The sequence below is a fragment of the Salmo trutta genome, chromosome 34 (assembly GCF_901001165.1).
Source record: "Salmo trutta chromosome 34, fSalTru1.1, whole genome shotgun sequence".
Lineage (NCBI taxonomy): Eukaryota > Metazoa > Chordata > Actinopteri > Salmoniformes > Salmonidae > Salmo > Salmo trutta.
Window position 1 is genome coordinate 33,109,268 of NC_042990.1, and position 18,564 is coordinate 33,127,831.

The 18,564-nt window shown below is 44.9% G+C and overlaps 1 protein-coding gene across 2 annotated transcripts in view; it reads left to right on the plus strand.

Annotated features, from left to right (window-relative positions):
• LOC115174051 (ribosome biogenesis protein bop1) overlaps positions 1-18,564 on the plus strand; it is a 90,936-nt gene that overhangs the window by 56,439 nt on the left and 15,933 nt on the right. For both annotated transcript variants that reach the window (XM_029732681.1, XM_029732680.1), the window contains exons 4-10: positions 6,718-6,872; positions 7,006-7,123; positions 8,293-8,394; positions 11,617-11,829; positions 12,126-12,287; positions 12,428-12,508; positions 13,135-13,204. In XM_029732681.1, the coding sequence (XP_029588541.1) occupies positions 6,718-6,872; positions 7,006-7,123; positions 8,293-8,394; positions 11,617-11,829; positions 12,126-12,287; positions 12,428-12,508; positions 13,135-13,204 (901 nt within the window). The remainder of the gene's footprint in view (positions 1-6,717; positions 6,873-7,005; positions 7,124-8,292; positions 8,395-11,616; positions 11,830-12,125; positions 12,288-12,427; positions 12,509-13,134; positions 13,205-18,564) is intronic.

Here is an 18,564-nt window from a genome sequence, read left to right on the forward strand (position 1 = left end):
AGGGGAACAACCACTTCAGGTCTCGGCGCGAGTGACGTCACTGATTGAAACGCTATTAGCGCTCACCACGCTAACTAACTAGCCATTTCACATCGGTTACACTAACTCCTCTCCCGGCATTTCCAGCCCAGCCATTCTCTCAATCATGGCTAGGTTCCAGTCTTTTTCTGTGGCTAAACCATCTAGGCTCGTAATTTAACAATTTTATTTGTATTTACAGATGGAATACAAGTTTTTTTAAATTTTTTATTAAGGCACATCAAAGTGTGCATGTTCCAGAAGGCATTTCTGCCATTTTGATAAAAAAAAATAATCTAATGCCTCTCCTGTGAAGTAGTGACATGCGACATACGCCTAGCTTCCTGAAACGGGTCATATTAGGCTATTCCAATATTGGTGGACTGTAGTGATTTTACTTTGCCTTCCAGCTTTCACTTTCAGTTGCTTTTTGGCCATCCTCTGTGTCCACATTTGTGTTGATCTGTAGACCACTATCAATCAATGACCTTCAAATGCACACTGACTGCGTTAGACTATGTCATCACTGGGATAACATTCAACAGTGAGGGAAGATAAATTATCTTAGGTATTTTTTGATGGTCAAGGCACCTAAGGGCATATCTTTCTATTTGTAATGAAGGATGAAGTCATGCTCTTACCCACATTCCATGCTGCAATCCTCCTGTTATTCCTGCAGCCAAGGAATTTCAGCCACTATGAGGAAGAAGAGGTCAGCTCCACAAAGGAGCGGAAAATGTGAGACGCGCTCCCTCCTTCATTATGGAGAGAGACAGACCTGGATTTCCCTCCACCAACCGCAGCTGGTCTGCTCTCTGACAGGAGCACCAGCTTACCCCTCAAAAGCTGCAGGCTGGGGGCCCTAACCAAAGCTGCAGGCTGGGGGCCCTAACCAAAGCTGCAGGCTGGGGGCCCTAACCAAAGCTGCAGGCTGGGGGCCCTAACCAAAGCTGCAGGCTGGGGGCCCTAAACAAAGCTGCAGGCTGGGGGCCCTAACCAAAGCTGCAGGCTGGGGGCCCTAACCAAAGCTGCAGGCTGGGGGCCCTAACCAAAGCTGCAGGCTGGGGGCCCTAACCAAAGCTGCAGGCTGGGGGCCCTAACCAAAGCTGCAGGCTGGGGGCCCTAACCAAAGCTGCAGGCTGGGGGGAACTGATTAAGGGACTCGGTGTATTGAATGATTACCATTAATTTCTCCCTCTTTGTCTTCTTTCTTTGTTTTCAGTCTCTTTCCCTCTTTCTCTTTATTTCTCTCTCTTTTTCTCTTTCTCTTTATTTGACGGTTGAGGTTTTGGGACCTAGTGGCGTCTGTTGGCCTGACTATGGCAGGCTTTGTACCACCATGTCAGCCATGAGCCCTGGCGGCCTGGCATCATGGTCAGCATAATCAGCGTTGTGGATGATGGCACGCCTACAATGCTTTTCTCATTGGAAATGCTGTCTCATTCAAGTTCTTGACCGTTGTTATTCTAAACCCAGGTTTGCATGTTTGTTTGCTTCATGATTTTCCTTTGCTTCCTGAGACAAGTTTCAGAACAAAACACATACAACAAGGACACCGCTGGATGGTAGTGCTGCGTTCCTCAGTTTAGCTGAGTTTAGCTGAGTTTTGGATGCATCAGTTTGTCTGGAAGCACCCTATACCATTACTGGGAGCTGAACCAAGTACCATAGAAGTCATGATTCAGTTATGATTGGCCAGTTGGTCCTATCTTATTTCAAGTTGTCATCACCCGTCCTCATGTTGTGTGTCTCTCCCCATAGGCCTGTGAGAAGTGTTGGCATCATGTTTTTACAGAAAGAGGTGGCTAAACATTCTCAGTTCTCGTATGATAGATGACTTGATAATAGTCATGATTGTACAGTGATCAGGCTGGTTGACTTACCCAGTGTTGTGGTAGAAAGGGTGTGGCCGCCGTCTTGAGGGAGGTGGTCACACAAACGCACGCACATACACACACACACGGATACACCCTGGAAATGAAGGGGGTCAGAAGGACCTCTTTAAGAGCAGGTCTTACTGAAAACGAGGGGTGTCAAGTTGCACTCAATTGTAAGATCTGTGAGAACGCTGAGGTGTCTGTTTGATGTTGTCATCTCATTAAGACACTGGTTTGGGTGGGATGGCTGTGACACACTAGCTAAAACATTGTAAAGAATAAATCAACCTGAGAGGAAATGTGTAAAGTTTTAATACAGTGAGTTCCAACAGTATTGGGACAGTGACACGTTTGTGGTTTTGGCTCCATACTCAAGCACTTTGGATTTGAAATGATACAATGAATAGGTAAAGTGCGAACTGTCATCCATATCGGGTGAAACGTTTAGAAAGTAGTGTGTGTGTGTACATACATACATACATACACACATACACACATACACACATACATACACACATACATACACACATACATACATACATACATACACACATACATACATACATACATACATACAGTTGAAGTCAGAAGTTTACATACACCTTAGCCAAATACATTTAAACTCAGTTTTTCACAATTCCTGGCATTTAATCCTAGTAACAATTCCCTGTCTTAGGTCAGTTAGGATCACCACTTTATTTTAAGAATGTGAAATGTCAGAATAATAGTGTAGAGTGATTTATTTCAGCTTTTATTTCTTTCATGACATTCACAGTGGGTCAGAAGTTGCACTTGAAATACATACGTGAATACGTGAAATACACTCAATTAGTATTTGGTAGCATTGCCTTTAAATTGTTTAACTTGGGTCAAACGTTTCGGGTAGCCTTCCACAAGCTTCCCACAATAAGTTGGGTGAATTTTGGCCCATTCCTCCTGACAGAGCTGGTGTAACTGAGTCAGGTTTGTAGGCATCCTTGCTCGCACGTGCTTTTTCAGTTCTGCCCACAAATTTTCTGGGGATTGAGGTCAGGGCTTTGTGATGGCCACTCCAATAACTTGACTTTGTTGTCCTTAAGCCATTTTGCCGCAACTTTGGAAGTATGCTTGGGGTCATTGTCCATTTGGAAGACCCATTTGCACCCAAGCTTTAACTTCCTGACTGATGTCTTGATGTTGCTTCAATATATCCACGTACTTTAAATTCCTCATGATGCCATCTATTTTGTGAAGTGCACCAGTCCCTCCTGCAGCAAGCACCCCCACAACAAGATGCTGCCACCCCCGTGCTTCACGGTTGGGATGGTGTTCTTCGGCTTGCGAGCTTCCCCCTTTTTCCTCCAAACATAACAATGGTCATTATGGCCAAATAGTTCTATTTTTGTTTCATCAGACCAGAGGACATTTCTCCAAAACATGCGATCTTTGTCCCCATTTGCGGTTGCAAACCGTAGTCTGGCTTTTTATGGCGGTTTTGGAGCAGTGGCTTCTTCCTTGCTGAGCGGCCTTTCAGGTTATGTCGATATAGGACTCGTTTTACTGTGGATATAGATACTTTTGTACCTGTTTTCTCCAGCATCTTCAAGGTCCTTTGCTGTTGTTCTGGGATTGATTTGCACTTTTTGCATCAAAGTACGTTCATCACTTGGAGACAGAACTCATCTCCTTCCTGAGTGGTATGACGGCTGTGTTGTCCCATGGTGTTTATACTTGCATACTATTGTTTGTACAGATGAACATGGTACCTTTAGGCGTTTGGAAATTGCTCCCAAGGATGAACCAGACTTGTGGAGGTCTACATTTTTTTTCTGAGGTCTTGGCTGATTTCTTTTGATTTTCCCATGATGTCAAGCAAAGAGGCACTGAGTTTGAAGGTAGGCCTTGAAATACATCCACAGGTACACCTCCAATTGACTCAAATTATGTCAATTAGCCTATCAGAAGCTTCTAAAGCCATGACATAATTTTCTGGAGTTTTCCAAGCTGTTTCAAGGCACAGTCAACTTAGTGTATGCAAGCTTCTGACCCACTGGAATTGTGATACAGTGAAATAATCTATCTCTAAACAATTGTTGGAAACATTCCTTGTGTCATACACAAAGTAGATGTCCTAACCAACTTGCCAAAACTATAGGTTAACAAGAAATTTGTGGAGTGGTTGAAAAAATGAGTTTTAATGACTCATTACATTACATTTACATTTAAGTCATTTAGCAGACGCTCTTATCCAGAGTCCAAGCTAAGTGTATGTAAACTTCCGACTTCAACTGTACATACATGCACACACCACACACACTGTCCAGCTGTGACAGTCAAAGTCCTCTCAGGCCCACAGCAGTGACCAGTCCAACAGTTACTCCCATCAGCACAGTCTGACACTCAGTCCTGAAATCCCATCCTAACAGCAGCCAGCCAGGCGACAACAGGCAGCCTTTTGTAAGTGCTAAAAAAAAAACATTGAGTAAAGCCAGCTAATAACCTCGGCGGTCAATATAAGAATAGTTCTTGGCAACATGACTGTGTGATGGTAGAGTATGCAATCTCAGTTCTTCTGTTTTTTTGTTGATTCTCGTTGTTTGTTAGCGTACTAACTCCTTGTGTCTCTTGTCAACCCCGGGATCAAATCATTTTGTTCTAAGTCTATTTAAAATGTATTATTTCCAGCTTATTGGGTTGTCGTGTAGGCCTGCTAGTCTGTTTGCTTTTCTTTGTCCCTGTAGTGTTATATCAGTGTATTGGAGTCATCCTTACCATAGTAAAACAAAATAAACGGTTGTGTTTGAAAGTTGAGATTAAGAAAACAGGAGTTAACATTCTGGCAACACGTTGGAAACAATAATGCATAAATCACGAATCTAACCCATCTCGTTGAATCTCATTTGCTTCGCTAGCTTCCTCTCTTGGTGCATTGGAGGAGGTGAGAGCCCACTCTTTGGCGAAACTCGATCCCTCGGACAGAAACACTTTCTCTCTTGCCCAGAAGTCGTCTGTGTGATTCTGGAGCTCGTCAAATGGAACATTTTGTCTGTCGTTGGCCCCGTTACTCTCTCTTTGTTCCAGGCCCCAGTGAAGCAGGGAGGCATTGGTGACAGTGACACAGGCCAGGGGGACTGGGGTTGGTTGGACTTGACCATCACGGCCGGTTGTGATACAGACTGGAGTCGTACCAGGGTCTGTAGTGACGCCTCTAGCACTGAGATGCAGCACTTTAGACTGCTGCACCACTCGGGAGCCCATATGAAGTGCAGCAGTGTATATGGAGAATGTGTGTGTAGTTTTGTGTGTGTGTGAGACAAGGCTAGGTGAAGGGCTAAGGTTAGGCGTAGAGTTAGCAAACCACCACACGGAACCATTCTACATGTTTTGTTTTTGCAGTAGCATGTAGTTCTGTCTCCAGAGGCGGCGTGATAGCTCTCTAGAGGTCTGGACATAGCCAGCCAGCCAGCAAGGCAGGGTGACCTTTTATAGAGGTCACCCATTAACAACCAGCAAGTTAGATTGTGTTTCCAGACAGGAAGTATCACAATAGTATTTATTCTGTTTCTGCTTCCTGACTGTCATGTTGCTATAGTCGTAACAACACAACCTTCTCAACCTCTCAAGGGTCACCTGGAGCTAGAGTTGGTGCCAATGCCCATTCTGTGTGTGTGTGTGTTGAGTGGGGGCTTTGAGGATGGACAGTGTGTGTGGGAGGGTCTCCCCAGCTGGCTTTGAGAAAAAGCATGCCACCGCTGCCCACTCCCTTCTAATTGGATCTGGTAGGGGTGTTATTGAAATCACTCACAGGTGCAGGCTCCACTTTAAAGAGAGGCTCACTACTTCTGAGAGCTTTCAGCTGTGCGCGTGTGCGTGTGTGTGCGCGCGCGTGTGTGTGTGTGTGTGCGCGTGTGTGTGTGCGCGCGTGTGTGTGCGCGCGTGTGTGTGTGCGCGTGTGTGTGCGCGTGTGTGTGTGCGCGTGTGAGAGCGAGAGCGCGTGTGTGTGAGAGCGCGTGTGTGTGTGAGAGCGCGTGTGTGTGTGAGAGCGCGTGTGTGTGTGAGAGCGCGCGTGTGTGTGTGTGTGAGAGCGCGCGTGTGTGTGAGAGCGCGCGTGTGTGTGAGAGCGCGCGTGTGTGTGAGAGCGCGCGTGTGTGTGAGAGCGCGCGTGTGTGTGTGTGTGTGTGAGAGAGAGCGTGTGTGTGAGAGCGTACTCCACCATCCAGGCCAGGCCCTGTACTCCACCATCCAGGCCAGGCCCTGTACTCCACCATCCAGGCCAGGCCCTGTACTCCACCCACCAGGCCAGGCCCTGTACTCCACCCACCAGGCCAGGCCCTGTACTCCACCATCCAGGCCAGGCCCTGTACTCCACCCACCAGGCCAGGCCCTGTACTCCACCATCCAGGCCAGGCCCTGTACTCCACCCACCAGGCCAGGCCCTGTACTCCACCATCCAGGCCAGGCCCTGTACTCCACCCACCAGGCCAGGCCCTGTACTCCACCATCCAGGCCAGGCCCTGTACTCCACCCACCTTACCGTCCCAGGCCTCATCCAGCCAATAGCATTCATAGATGAATGGAGGAAAAGGATGATGAGGGTGAGAGTGTTTGCAGGCCAGTCCAGCCTGAGGGTCTATTCATGAGGGTAAAGAAAAACTCTATTCCCAGAGTACAATTATCCACTCCGTATTCCACTAGACCAGAGGGGTTCTATGAGAAGTGATATGAAGGACTGTAACAGCCCTTGTGCAAGCTTGTCTAATGCTAAGACAAACATTTCGTCCTCAAGTGTTTTTTGACACGGTTATTGACACGGTTCTCTCTGTCTCTCTCCTTTCTCTCCCAGGACATTCGTAACACGGTGGGCAACATTCCCATGGAGTGGTACCAGGACTATCCTCACATCGGCTATAACCTGGATGGGAAGAAGATCTTTAAGCCCATCAGGAACAAAGATGAACTGGATGAGTTCCTGGACAAGATGGAGAACCCAGACTACTGGTGAGATGAGGAGGAGGAGAGGATGAAGATGAGCTCTCTCTCTCGTATACTTCTGTGACAAAAGAGGATGTGTATACCTGTTTTCTCACCTGGCTTCTCTCTCTCCCTCTCTCCCTCCCTCCATCTCCACCAGGCGTACGGTCCATGACAAGACGACAGCCTCAGACATCCGTCTGTCAGACGAGCAGGTGGACCTGGTGCACCGCCTTCAGAAGGGCCAGTTCGGCGACGTCAACTTCAATGAGTACGAGGTAAAGACTCGGGTCATGTTATGACTGTTCTCAAGTCTGCTCGGCACCAAGGTCTTATTCATCAGGGCAAAACGTAGCAAAACGTTTTGCAATGGCAAACGTTTCTTATTGGATAAAGTTTTAAGTATTCCCTCCCTGTTTCAGTTCGTCCGTCCCCTGTTTGGTGTGTAGGGAATATGACCCAGTTTTGACTTGACGTGTCGACGGCTGGTGGCTCTGTTCAATGACTGAGCAGATAATGACTACAGCATACCCGCCATTAGAGAGGGCAAACTAGACCTCAGTCCATTAACCACTTACGTTCCTAACATAACCCAAACCTCGTCTGCACTCCCTGCTCTCTTCACCACTTGGAACAAGTCGGTCAAAAGCAGACATGGGTTCAAATACAATTTGAATACATTTCAGGTACTTTAGCTGTGATTGAATGAGCTTGCTTGTTGCAATGGAACCAGTTGAAATGTCCCACAACTGCAAACCCCGTCCACCTGGCACTGCAGGCAGACTGGCGCAAATGCTCAGTCTGTTAAAGAATTTAAGTAGTATTTGAACCCACATCTGGAGAGGAGAGGGTTGTCCTGTACTGCAATAAGCAGGGTTTGCTGGAGAGGTTTTAATTGGGTTACACACACACTGAATTGTGAAGGCACTGCTGTAGTGTCTGGAACCTAGATGGTGTCATGGATGTAATGGCTCAGCTCTCTGTCTCGTGTTAATGCCAGTGGTATTACAGAAGCATATAAACTAAACCGATCACTGCAAAGCAAGCGACAGATGAGTCACTTGGTTCCGTGTGTCTGTTGGTAGAGTGTGGCACTTGCAACACTAGAGCTGTGGGTTCGATTCCCACGGGGGACCTGTACAAACATATATGAAAATGTATGCACTCACTACTGTAAGTCGCTCTGTATAAGAGCGTTTGCAAAATAACTCAAATGTTTAAAAAATATACATTGTCAGGAGCAAAAACAAATCTTTAAACTTTTAACACCAGAACTGTAAAATAAAGAAAAATCCCAGGCTGTCAGTCAGTCATGTTGTCATCAGCTGCTACCTGTCTTGAGCCTTTGGTGGTCCAATGATTCTAGTTCAGTCTGTCTGTTAAACTTCCCACAGCTTTTGATATGTCTCTCTCCTTTTCGCTCTCATAAACTCTGTTTTTCTTTTAGCCGTCAGTGGACTTCTTCACCAACGAGGTCATGATCCATCCGGTGACCAACAGGCCCCAGGACAAACGCAGCTTCATCCCCTCGCTCATAGAGAAGGAGAAGGTTCTCTCTCTCTCTCTCTGTCTGTCTCTCTGTCTCTTTGTTAAAATGGGGATTCTGAAATTGGAGGTTTACAGACATTAGAGACCCCCCTCCCCTGCATTATAAACCATAGCTTTATTAACCCACCAATACCATGAGACCCCCCCATGCATTATAAACTGTAGCTTTATTAACCCACCAATACCATGAGACCCCCCCCCTGCATTATAAACCGTAGCTTTATTAACCCATCAATACCATTAGAGACCCCCCCTGCATTATAAACCGTAGCTTTATTAACCCACAATACCATGAGACCCCCCCGCATTATAAACCGTAGCTTTATTAACCCACCAATACCATTAGAGACCCCCCCTGCATTATAAACCATAGCTTTATTAACCCACCAATACCATGAGACCCCCCCCTGCATTATAAACCGTAGCTTTATTAACCCACCAATACCATGAGACCCCCCCCTGCATTATAAACCGTAGCTTTATTAACACACCAATACCATTAGAGACCCCCCCTTGCATTATAAACCATAGCTTTATTAACCCACCAATACCATGAGACCCCCCCTGCATTATAAACCGTAGCTTTATTAACCCACCGATACCATTAGAGACCCCCCCCTGCATTATAAACCGTAGCTTTATTAACCCACAATACCATTAGAGACCCCCCCCCCCCTGCATTATAAACCGTAGCTTTATTAACCCACCAATACCATGAGACCCCCCCTGCATTATAAACCATAGCTTTATTAACCCACCAATACCATTAGAGACCCCCCCTGCATTATAAACCGTAGCTTTATTAACCCACCGATACCATTAGAGACCCCCCCTGCATTATAAACCATAGCTTTATTAACCCACCAATACCATTAGAGACCCCCCCCTGCATTATAAACCGTAGCTTTATTAACCCACCAATACCATGAGACCCCCCCTGCATTATAAACCATAGCTTTATTAACCCACCAATACCATTAGAGACCCCCCCTGCATTATAAACCGTAGCTTTATTAACCCACCGATACCATTAGAGACCCCCCCTTGCATTATAAACCATAGCTTTATTAACCCACCAATACCATTAGAGACCCCCCCCTTGCATTATAAACCATAGCTTTATTAACCCACAATACCATGAGACCCCCCCTGCATTATAAACCATAGCTTTATTAACCCACCAATACCATTAGAGACCCCCCCCCCTTGCATTATAAACCATAGCTTTATTAACCCACCAATACCATGAGACCCCCCCTGCATTATAAACCATAGCTTTATTAACCCACCAATACCATGAGACCCCCCCTGCATTATAAACCGTAGCTTTATTAACCCACCAATACCATGAGACCCCCCCTGCATTATAAACCATAGCTTTATTAACCCACCAATACCATGAGACCCCCCCTGCATTATAAACCATAGCTTTATTAACCCACCAATACCATTAGAGACCCCCCCCTGCATTATAAACCGTAGCTTTATTAACCCACCAATACCATTAGAGACCCCCCCCCTGCATTATAAACCATAGCTTTATTAACCCACCAATACCATTAGAGACCCCCCCCCTGCATTATAAACCGTAGCTTTATTAACCCACCGATACCATTAGAGACCCCCCCTGCATTATAAACCGTAGCTTTATTAACCCACCGATACCATGAGACCCCCCCTGCATTATAAACCATAGCTTTATTAACCCACCAATACCATTAGAGACCCTCCCTGCATTATAAACCGTAGCTTTATTAACCCACCGATACCATTAGAGACCCCCCCTTGCATTATAAACCATAGCTTTATTAACCCACCAATACCATTAGAGACCCCCCCCTTGCATTATAAACCATAGCTTTATTAACCCACAATACCATGAGACCCCCCCTGCATTATAAACCATAGCTTTATTAACCCACCAATACCATTAGAGACCCCCCCCCTTGCATTATAAACCATAGCTTTATTAACCCACCAATACCATGAGACCCCCCCTGCATTATAAACCATAGCTTTATTAACCCACCAATACCATGAGACCCCCCCTGCATTATAAACCGTAGCTTTATTAACCCACCAATACCATGAGACCCCCCCTGTATTATAAACCGTAGCTTTATTAACCCACCAATACCATGAGACCCCCCCTGCATTATAAACCATAGCTTTATTAACCCACCAATACCATTAGAGACCCCCCCCTGCATTATAAACCGTAGCTTTATTAACCCACCAATACCATTAGAGACCCCCCCCCCTGCATTATAAACCATAGCTTTATTAACCCACCAATACCATTAGAGACCCCCCCTGCATTATAAACCGTAGCTTTATTAACCCACCGATACCATTAGAGACCCCCCCTGCATTATAAACATTAGCTTTATTAACCCACCGATACCATGAGACCCCCCCTGCATTATAAACCGTAGCTTTATTAACCCACCGATACCATTAGAGACCCCCCCTTGCATTATAAACCGTAGCTTTATTAACCCACCGATACCATGAGACCCCCCCTGCATTATAAACCGTAGCTTTATTAACCCACCGATACCATTAGAGACCCCCCCTGCATTATAAACCGTAGCTTTATTAACCCACCGATACCATTAGAGACCCCCCCTGCATTATAAACCGTAGCTTTATTAACCCACCGATACCATGAGACCCCCCCTGCATTATAAACCATAGCTTTATTAACCCACCGATACCATGAGACCCCCCCTGCATTATAAACCATAGCTTTATTAACCCACCAATACCATTAGAGACCCCCCCTGCATTATAAACCATAGCTTTATTAACCCACCAATACCATTAGAGACCCCCCCTGCATTATAAACCATAGCTTTATTAACCCACCAATACCATTAGAGACCCCCCCTGCATTATAAACCGTAGCTTTATTAACCCACCAATACCATTAGAGACCCCCCCTGCATTATAAACCATAGCTTTATTAACCCACCAATACCATTAGAGACCCCCCCTGCATTATAAACCATAGCTTTATTAACCCACCGATACCATGAGACCCCCCCTGCATTATAAACCATAGCTTTATTAACCCACCGATACCATGAGACCCCCCCCTGCATTATAAACCATAGCTTTATTAACCCACCGATACCTTCTCTACATTTTTTGACATTATTATTATTTGTGCGAACACACAGACTTAAGTTTCACCACTGCTGTTGTCCTCTCTCTCTCCCAGGTGTCGAAGCTGGTCCATGCCATAAAGATGGGCTGGATCAAGCCCCGTAAGCCCAAAGAGACCACCCCTCAGTACTACGACCTGTGGGCCAAGGAGGACCCCAACGCCATCCTGGGGCGCCACAAGATGCATGTCCCCGCCCCTAAGATGAGGCTGCCTGGACACGAGGAGTCCTACAACCCACCGCCTGAATACCTGCTCACAGAGGAAGAGGTAAATAGTTCATTCATTATGCGGAATTATGAAAGTCTTTGTTGGAATGCATTACATGCTGCACACACATACTTGGACAGATATTTTTTTGCAACATCATGAATAACCTCATTCTCTTAGTAATTGGCTAAAAGTGTACAGTAGCAGATCAATTGGTAGCATAGAATAACTGTAGCATTTTGGTCCCGAGATCCCTCCTTGTAACTATAGTCACAGTACACAGACCAATCATTAACCAGTATACAAGCCAGTCATTAGTATACTCACCCACCATTGGTTCTTTATCCCCCTGTCAGAGAATGGCGTGGGAGCAGCAGGATGCAGAGGACAGGAAGCTCCCGTTCCTCCCCCAGAAACACTCCTGTCTGAGGGCCGTGCCCGCCTTCTCCCGCTTCATCCACGAGCGATTTGAACGCTGCCTTGACCTCTACCTGTGCCCCCGCCAACGCAAGATGAGGGTGAGACTACAGACCCTGAATGTCTGGATAAATAGGACGTTGATTTGAAGATGCTCATTTTGAAGGACCCATCTATGGTCAGTTCAATTGGGTGGTTCTCAACTCGTTCCTCAACTCTTCATCTCACTTGGTCTCCACAGGTGAATGTGAATCCAGAAGATCTGATCCCCAAGCTGCCCAAACCCAAGGACCTGCAGCCCTTCCCCACCACCATGTCCCTGGTAGGTCAACCACTGGAACCACTGGGAATATTTTATTTGAAGTGTACCTCATTGTAAGGTCCTGTATTTTGCGCAATCATGTGACATGCCTGGATTTTAACCTTTTTGTTTAAAGCTTTTTCATCAACTTGTCCCCTTTTTTATGTCAGATGATCCACCACCATTCTCAGAAAATTGCTTACATGTTTGGTCTGATTGTCATTTCTGGATAAGCATTAAAATACAGGATCATTTATTGTTTCATTAGAATCCCCATTAGCTGTTGCCAAGGCCGCAGCTACTCTTCCTGGGATCCAAACAGAGAAACATTACATCAAACAAAACATTGTGCATTATACAAATGTACATTTCTCCATTATTACGCAATTACAATACTACATTACTAAGAATAGTGTGTGTGTGTGTGTGTGTGTGTGTGTGTGTGTGTGTGTGTGTCTTTTCACAGTCCTCTTTGAGATGTTGTTTTTTATGTTTTTTAAATCTGATTTTACTGCTAGCTTGAGTTACCTGGGATGGAAGACTTCCATGTATTTGTTAGAAAGTCTTGCTATGTCACATGGTGGGGTGATGATCCTAAGTAAGTAAGTTAAGTCAGTACCAATCATAATGATGTGTCCTCTCAACAGGTGTACATTGGCCACACCAGTCTGGTGCGTTCCATCAGTGCGTCTCCCACTGGCCAATGGCTGGTCTCAGGTCAGTGTTTTCTCCCTATTCATCTTTCATGTGATGTAGTAACATCTCTGACTCAGCTGCCGTTTGGCTAGCTCATCAGTTTGCCTTTTTCTTAGTCAGTAGCAAACTGTCTTGCTGGCACTCCATTTCTTTATTATGCCTGTTTCTGAGTCAGTAGTTAACTGACCGCTTAAATCGTCCCGAAAGTGTGAGCCATGATGTCATAATGACTGTGTGTTCCAGGCAGTGTCAGAGAGGGAGGGAGGGAGGGAGGGAGGGAGGGAGGGAGGGGCAGGCCTTACTTACTGCCTGGCACATATCTAGAAGGAAAAATCAAACACAGATAGCTTCCTAGCCGGTCTCCTTTTCCCCTCATCCATCTTAGACTTAAATAGTCTTTGTCTTTTCTAACTTCTGGCTAGCTGGCTGTTCTCCACGGTCAGTCAGAGAACAGTAGGCTAAGACTTTACTTGGGTTGTGAATGTTAGTACTATGTAAAACAGGGATCATCAACTAGATTCAGCCGCGGGACGATTATTTTTCTTGAGTGGGTGGTCGGGGGGTGGCTGGAACATAATTAAAAATCCTTTCTAAAAATGCAAATTGACCGCAAGAAGCCCAAACTGATATATTTGACTAAAACATAAGCATTTGTCATACCTTGGTTACATGTGTATATGATCACTTCTCTCTATTATCCGTGGGATCACTTGGGAAGTGTTCCTACGTTAAAATCACTTACAGCTGATTTCCTGGTGTTTTTACAGTCTGTCTCTGAAAACCAGTTTGGCCCACGGGCGGCCAGTTGAGGATCCCTGATGTAGAAAGTCATCCCTAATTGTTCTCCTTTTGGTGATGAAGAGTAGCCGTTAGAAGTAGATGTAATTATACACATTGACTACAGATTCTTACCAGGAAAACAACGTACGATTCAAAGCACTAACTCTTGATAGACATGGATGTGAATTTAATAACATGGAGGTGAGGGAAGAAGGGTCTGTAGATTGCTCACTCAGTGTTGGCTAGTTTCCCTCAGTTTAATATGTTCTGAGCCTGGGGGACACTGTCAGATATGAAGTAAGGGCCCCAGCCATATAAAATGAAGGTGGCTTTGTCTTTCCACAGTCATGAGGTATTGCTGACTGGAGATTTGAACTCTACTCAGCACCAGGACAAAGGCCAGTGTAACTTGGTCTGAATAGGTCAATTATTGTCGTAACTATACAGTATGAAAAGTTCAGGACATATTGAGAATAATATACATTTATGAAATGCACTGAACAAATATATAAACGCAACAATTCCATAGATTTGACTGAGTTACAGTTCATATAATGAAATCAGTCAATTTATATATATGTGCGTGTACTGTATGTGTGTATACTATATGTGTGTGTGTGTGTGTGTGTGTGTGTGTGTGTATATACACGTGTGTGTGTGTGTGTGTATATGTATGTACGTAAATATATATATATATATATATATATACACGTATGTGTGTATGTGTATATATACACGTGTGTGTGTGTGTGTGTGTGTGTGTGTGTGTGTGTAATACACACACACACACGTGTATATACATATATACACGTGTATGTGGGGCAAAAAAGTATTTAGTCAGCCACCAATTGTGCAAGTTCTCCCACTTAAAAAGATGAGGCCTGTAATTTTCATCATAGGTACACGTCAACTATGACAGACAAAATGAGAAAAAAAATCCAGAAAATCACATTGTAGGATTTTTTATGAATTTATTTGCAAATGATGGTGGAAAATAAGTATTTCGTCACCTACAAGCAAGCAAGATTTCTGGCTCTCACAGACCTGTAACTTCTTCTTTAAGAGGCTCCTCTGTCCTCCACTCGTTACCTGTATTAATGGCACCTGTTTGAACTTGTTATCAGTATAAAAGACACCTGTCCACAACCTCAAACAGTCACACTCCAAACTCCACTATGGCCAAGACCAAAAAGCTGTCAAAGGACACCAGAAACAAAATTGTTGACCTGCACCAGGCTGGGAAGACTGAATCTGCAATAGGTAAGCAGCTTGGTTTGAAGAAATCAACTGTGGGAGCAATTATTAGGAAATGGAAGACATACAAGACCACTGATAATCTCCCTCGATCTGGGGCTCCACGCAAGATCTCACCCCGTGGGGTCAAAATGATCACAAGAACGGTGGGCAAAAATCCCAGAACCACACGGGGGAACCTAGTGAATGACCTGCAGAGAGCTGGGACCAAAGTAACAAAGCCTACCATCAGTAACACACTACGCCGCCAGGGACTCAAATCCTGCAGTGCCAGACGTGTCCCCCTGCTTAAGCCAGTACATGTCCAGGCCCGTCTGAAGTTTGCTAGAGAGCATTTGGATGATCCAGAAGAGGATTGGGAGAATGTCATATGGTCAGATGAAACCAAAATATAACTTTTTGGTAAAAACTCAACTCGTCGTGTTTGGAGGACAAAGAATGCTGAGTTGCATCCAATGAACACCATACCTACTGTGAAGCATGGGGGTGGAAACATCATGCTTTGGGGCTGTTTTTCTGCAAAGGGACCAGGACGACTGATCCGTGTAAAGGAAAGAATGAATGGGGCCATGTATCGTGAGATTTTGAGTGAAAACCTCCTTCCATCAGCAAGGGCATTGAAGATGAAACGTGGCTGGGTCTTTCAGCATGACAATGATCCCAAACACACCGCCCGGGCAACGAAGGAGTGGCTTCGTAAGAAGCATTTCAAGGTCCTGGAGTGGCCTAGCCAGTCTCCAGATCTCAACCCCATAGAAAATCTTTGGAGGGAGTTGAAAGTCCGTGTTGCCCAGCGACAGCCCCAAAACATCACTGCTCTAGAGGAGATCTGCATGGAGGAATGGGCCAAAATACCAGCAACAGTGTGTGAAAACCTTGTGAAGACTTACAGAAAACATTTGACCTATGTCATTGCCAACAAAGGGTATATAACAAAGTATTGAGATAAACTTTTGTTATTGACCAAATACTTATTTTCCACCATAATTTGCAAATAAATTCATTGAAAACCCTACAATGAGTTTTTCTGGAATTACAGGCCTCATCTTTTTAAGTGGGAGAACTTGCACAATTGGTGGCTGACTAAATACTTTTTTGCCCCACTGTACATACCTTTTTTTTTTTATTATTATGTATGTATCTGTGACTAACAGATGCATATCTGTATTCCAAGTCATGTGAAATCCATTTATATATATATATATATATAAATAAATGGATTTCACATGACTTGGAATACAGATATGCATCTGTTAGTCACAGATATGTTTAAAAAAAAAGGTAGGGGCGTGGATCAGATAACCAGTCAATATCTGGTGTGACCTGCAGCACAACACTTCTCCTTCGCGGATAAATGGCACGACAATGGGCCTCAGGATCTCGTCACGGTATCTCTGTGCATTCAAATTGCCATCAATAAAATGCTATTGTGTTCGTTGTCAGCTTATGCCTGCCCATACCATAACCCCACCGCCACCATGGGGCACTCTGTTCACAACGTTGACATCAGAAAACCGCTCACCCACACAACGCCATACACGTGGTCTGTGGTTGTGAGGCTGGTTGGACGTACTGCCGAATTCTCTAAAATGACGGAGGCGGCTTATGGTAGAGAAATTAACATTCAATTCTCTGGCAACAGCTCTGGTGGACATTCCTGCAGTCTGCATTCCAATTGCATGCTCCTTCAACTTGAGACATCTGTGGCATTGTGTTGTGTGACAAAACTGCACATTTTAGAGTGGCCTTTTATTGTCCCCATCACTGTGTAATGATCATGATGTTGAATCAGCTTCTTGATATGCCACACCTGTCAGGTGGATGGATTATCTTGGCAAAGGAGAAATGCTCACTAACAGGGATGTAAGCAAATGTGTACACAGAATGAGAGAAATAAGCTTTTTGTGCGTATGGAACATTTCTGGGATCTTTTATTTCAGCTCATGAAACATGGGACCAACACTTTACATGTTGTTTAAGAACTTTATTCCCTGGCCTTACTCTTCTGACAGCCATGGAAATCTCTATTCCCCAAGCCATAGTCATACTGTAGGGATGTTTTACTGTATGGTCTGTAGTTTAATATCAGCACTGAATAGACTGGTCAGTAGCCTACAGGGATGACTACAACATGGTGGCAATAGCACCTGTTTTGATTACGTTTCCATTCACACTAGTACTAGGCCCTCCAAGTGAAGGAAGGAGTGAGAGAGGGGTGACGTGGGCTAGTCAGAGAAAGACGGGAGAGGGAGGTGAAGAAGGAAGGATAGAGTGAGCGAGTGAGTGAGTGAGCGAGCGAGTGAGTGAGTGAGCGAGCGAGGCTGCCTGGCAGCAATTTAGTGGCAATATCTGTTAAGCCGTCCATAATAAAGGATTCATAAAGGCCCATATGCAAAACCACTACAGTCAGCGCCACTCTTTTGTATTGCTGTAAAATATATTAAACCAGTCATAAAACCCTCTTTCCCACAGTAAAAATGGCAGTTGACAACCTCCCAGGAATTGCAGCTCCCCCCTTCTTCAATTTGTTTTCCTATTGTGTGAGGGTTGACAGATAATTCATTCCATATCAGTGTGTGGTGCTTTTTAATGATGGCTGTTTCTTTGACCCACCCTGTCTCCAAATAGGGGACTGTCTGGGGTAGTGCTAGCTAGCGCAGGGGGCTAACGCCAACCCCACCACACCAAGCCTGTACTCACTGCTCACTAACTCAACCACGATAAAGTTGGAAAATATTATTACGAAGAAGCTACCAAGGCCAACAGCAGTAAAAACACAGCCAGACAATGTCCCCATGTAAAAAAAAAAAACTTGTAACAGGAAACCAAAGTAATGCTGTGAAATCATTTGTCGGTTGTGTCATACATTCTTCTGGAGACGTCCAAAACTGTAAAACATGACGATGACCTACCCCACACCCAGCATGCCCTCTCTTCTTTCAGGACTGGAGTGACTTTTATACACTTTATAAGTATGCAACAAAAAATGTATGTTAGAGGCATTCCGAACCTCTTACAACTGTTATAGTCAGAGTCCCAAGTGGAATCCTCTTCCCTATATAGTGTCCTACATTTTACTAGGGCCCATAGGTACAACCACAGGGCTTTGGTCAAAAGTAGTGCACTGTGTAGGGCAGTGTTTTCCAACACTGGTCTTTGAGTACCCTCAACAGTACACATTTCTTTTGTAACCCTGGACAAGCACACTTGATTGAACTTGTCAACTAATTATCAAGCCTTCAGTGAGTTGAATGAGGTGTGTTTGTCAAGAGGTACAACGAAACTGTGCAGTGTTGGGGGTACTGGAGGACCAGGGTTGGGAAACTGTACAGTGTTGGGGGTACTGG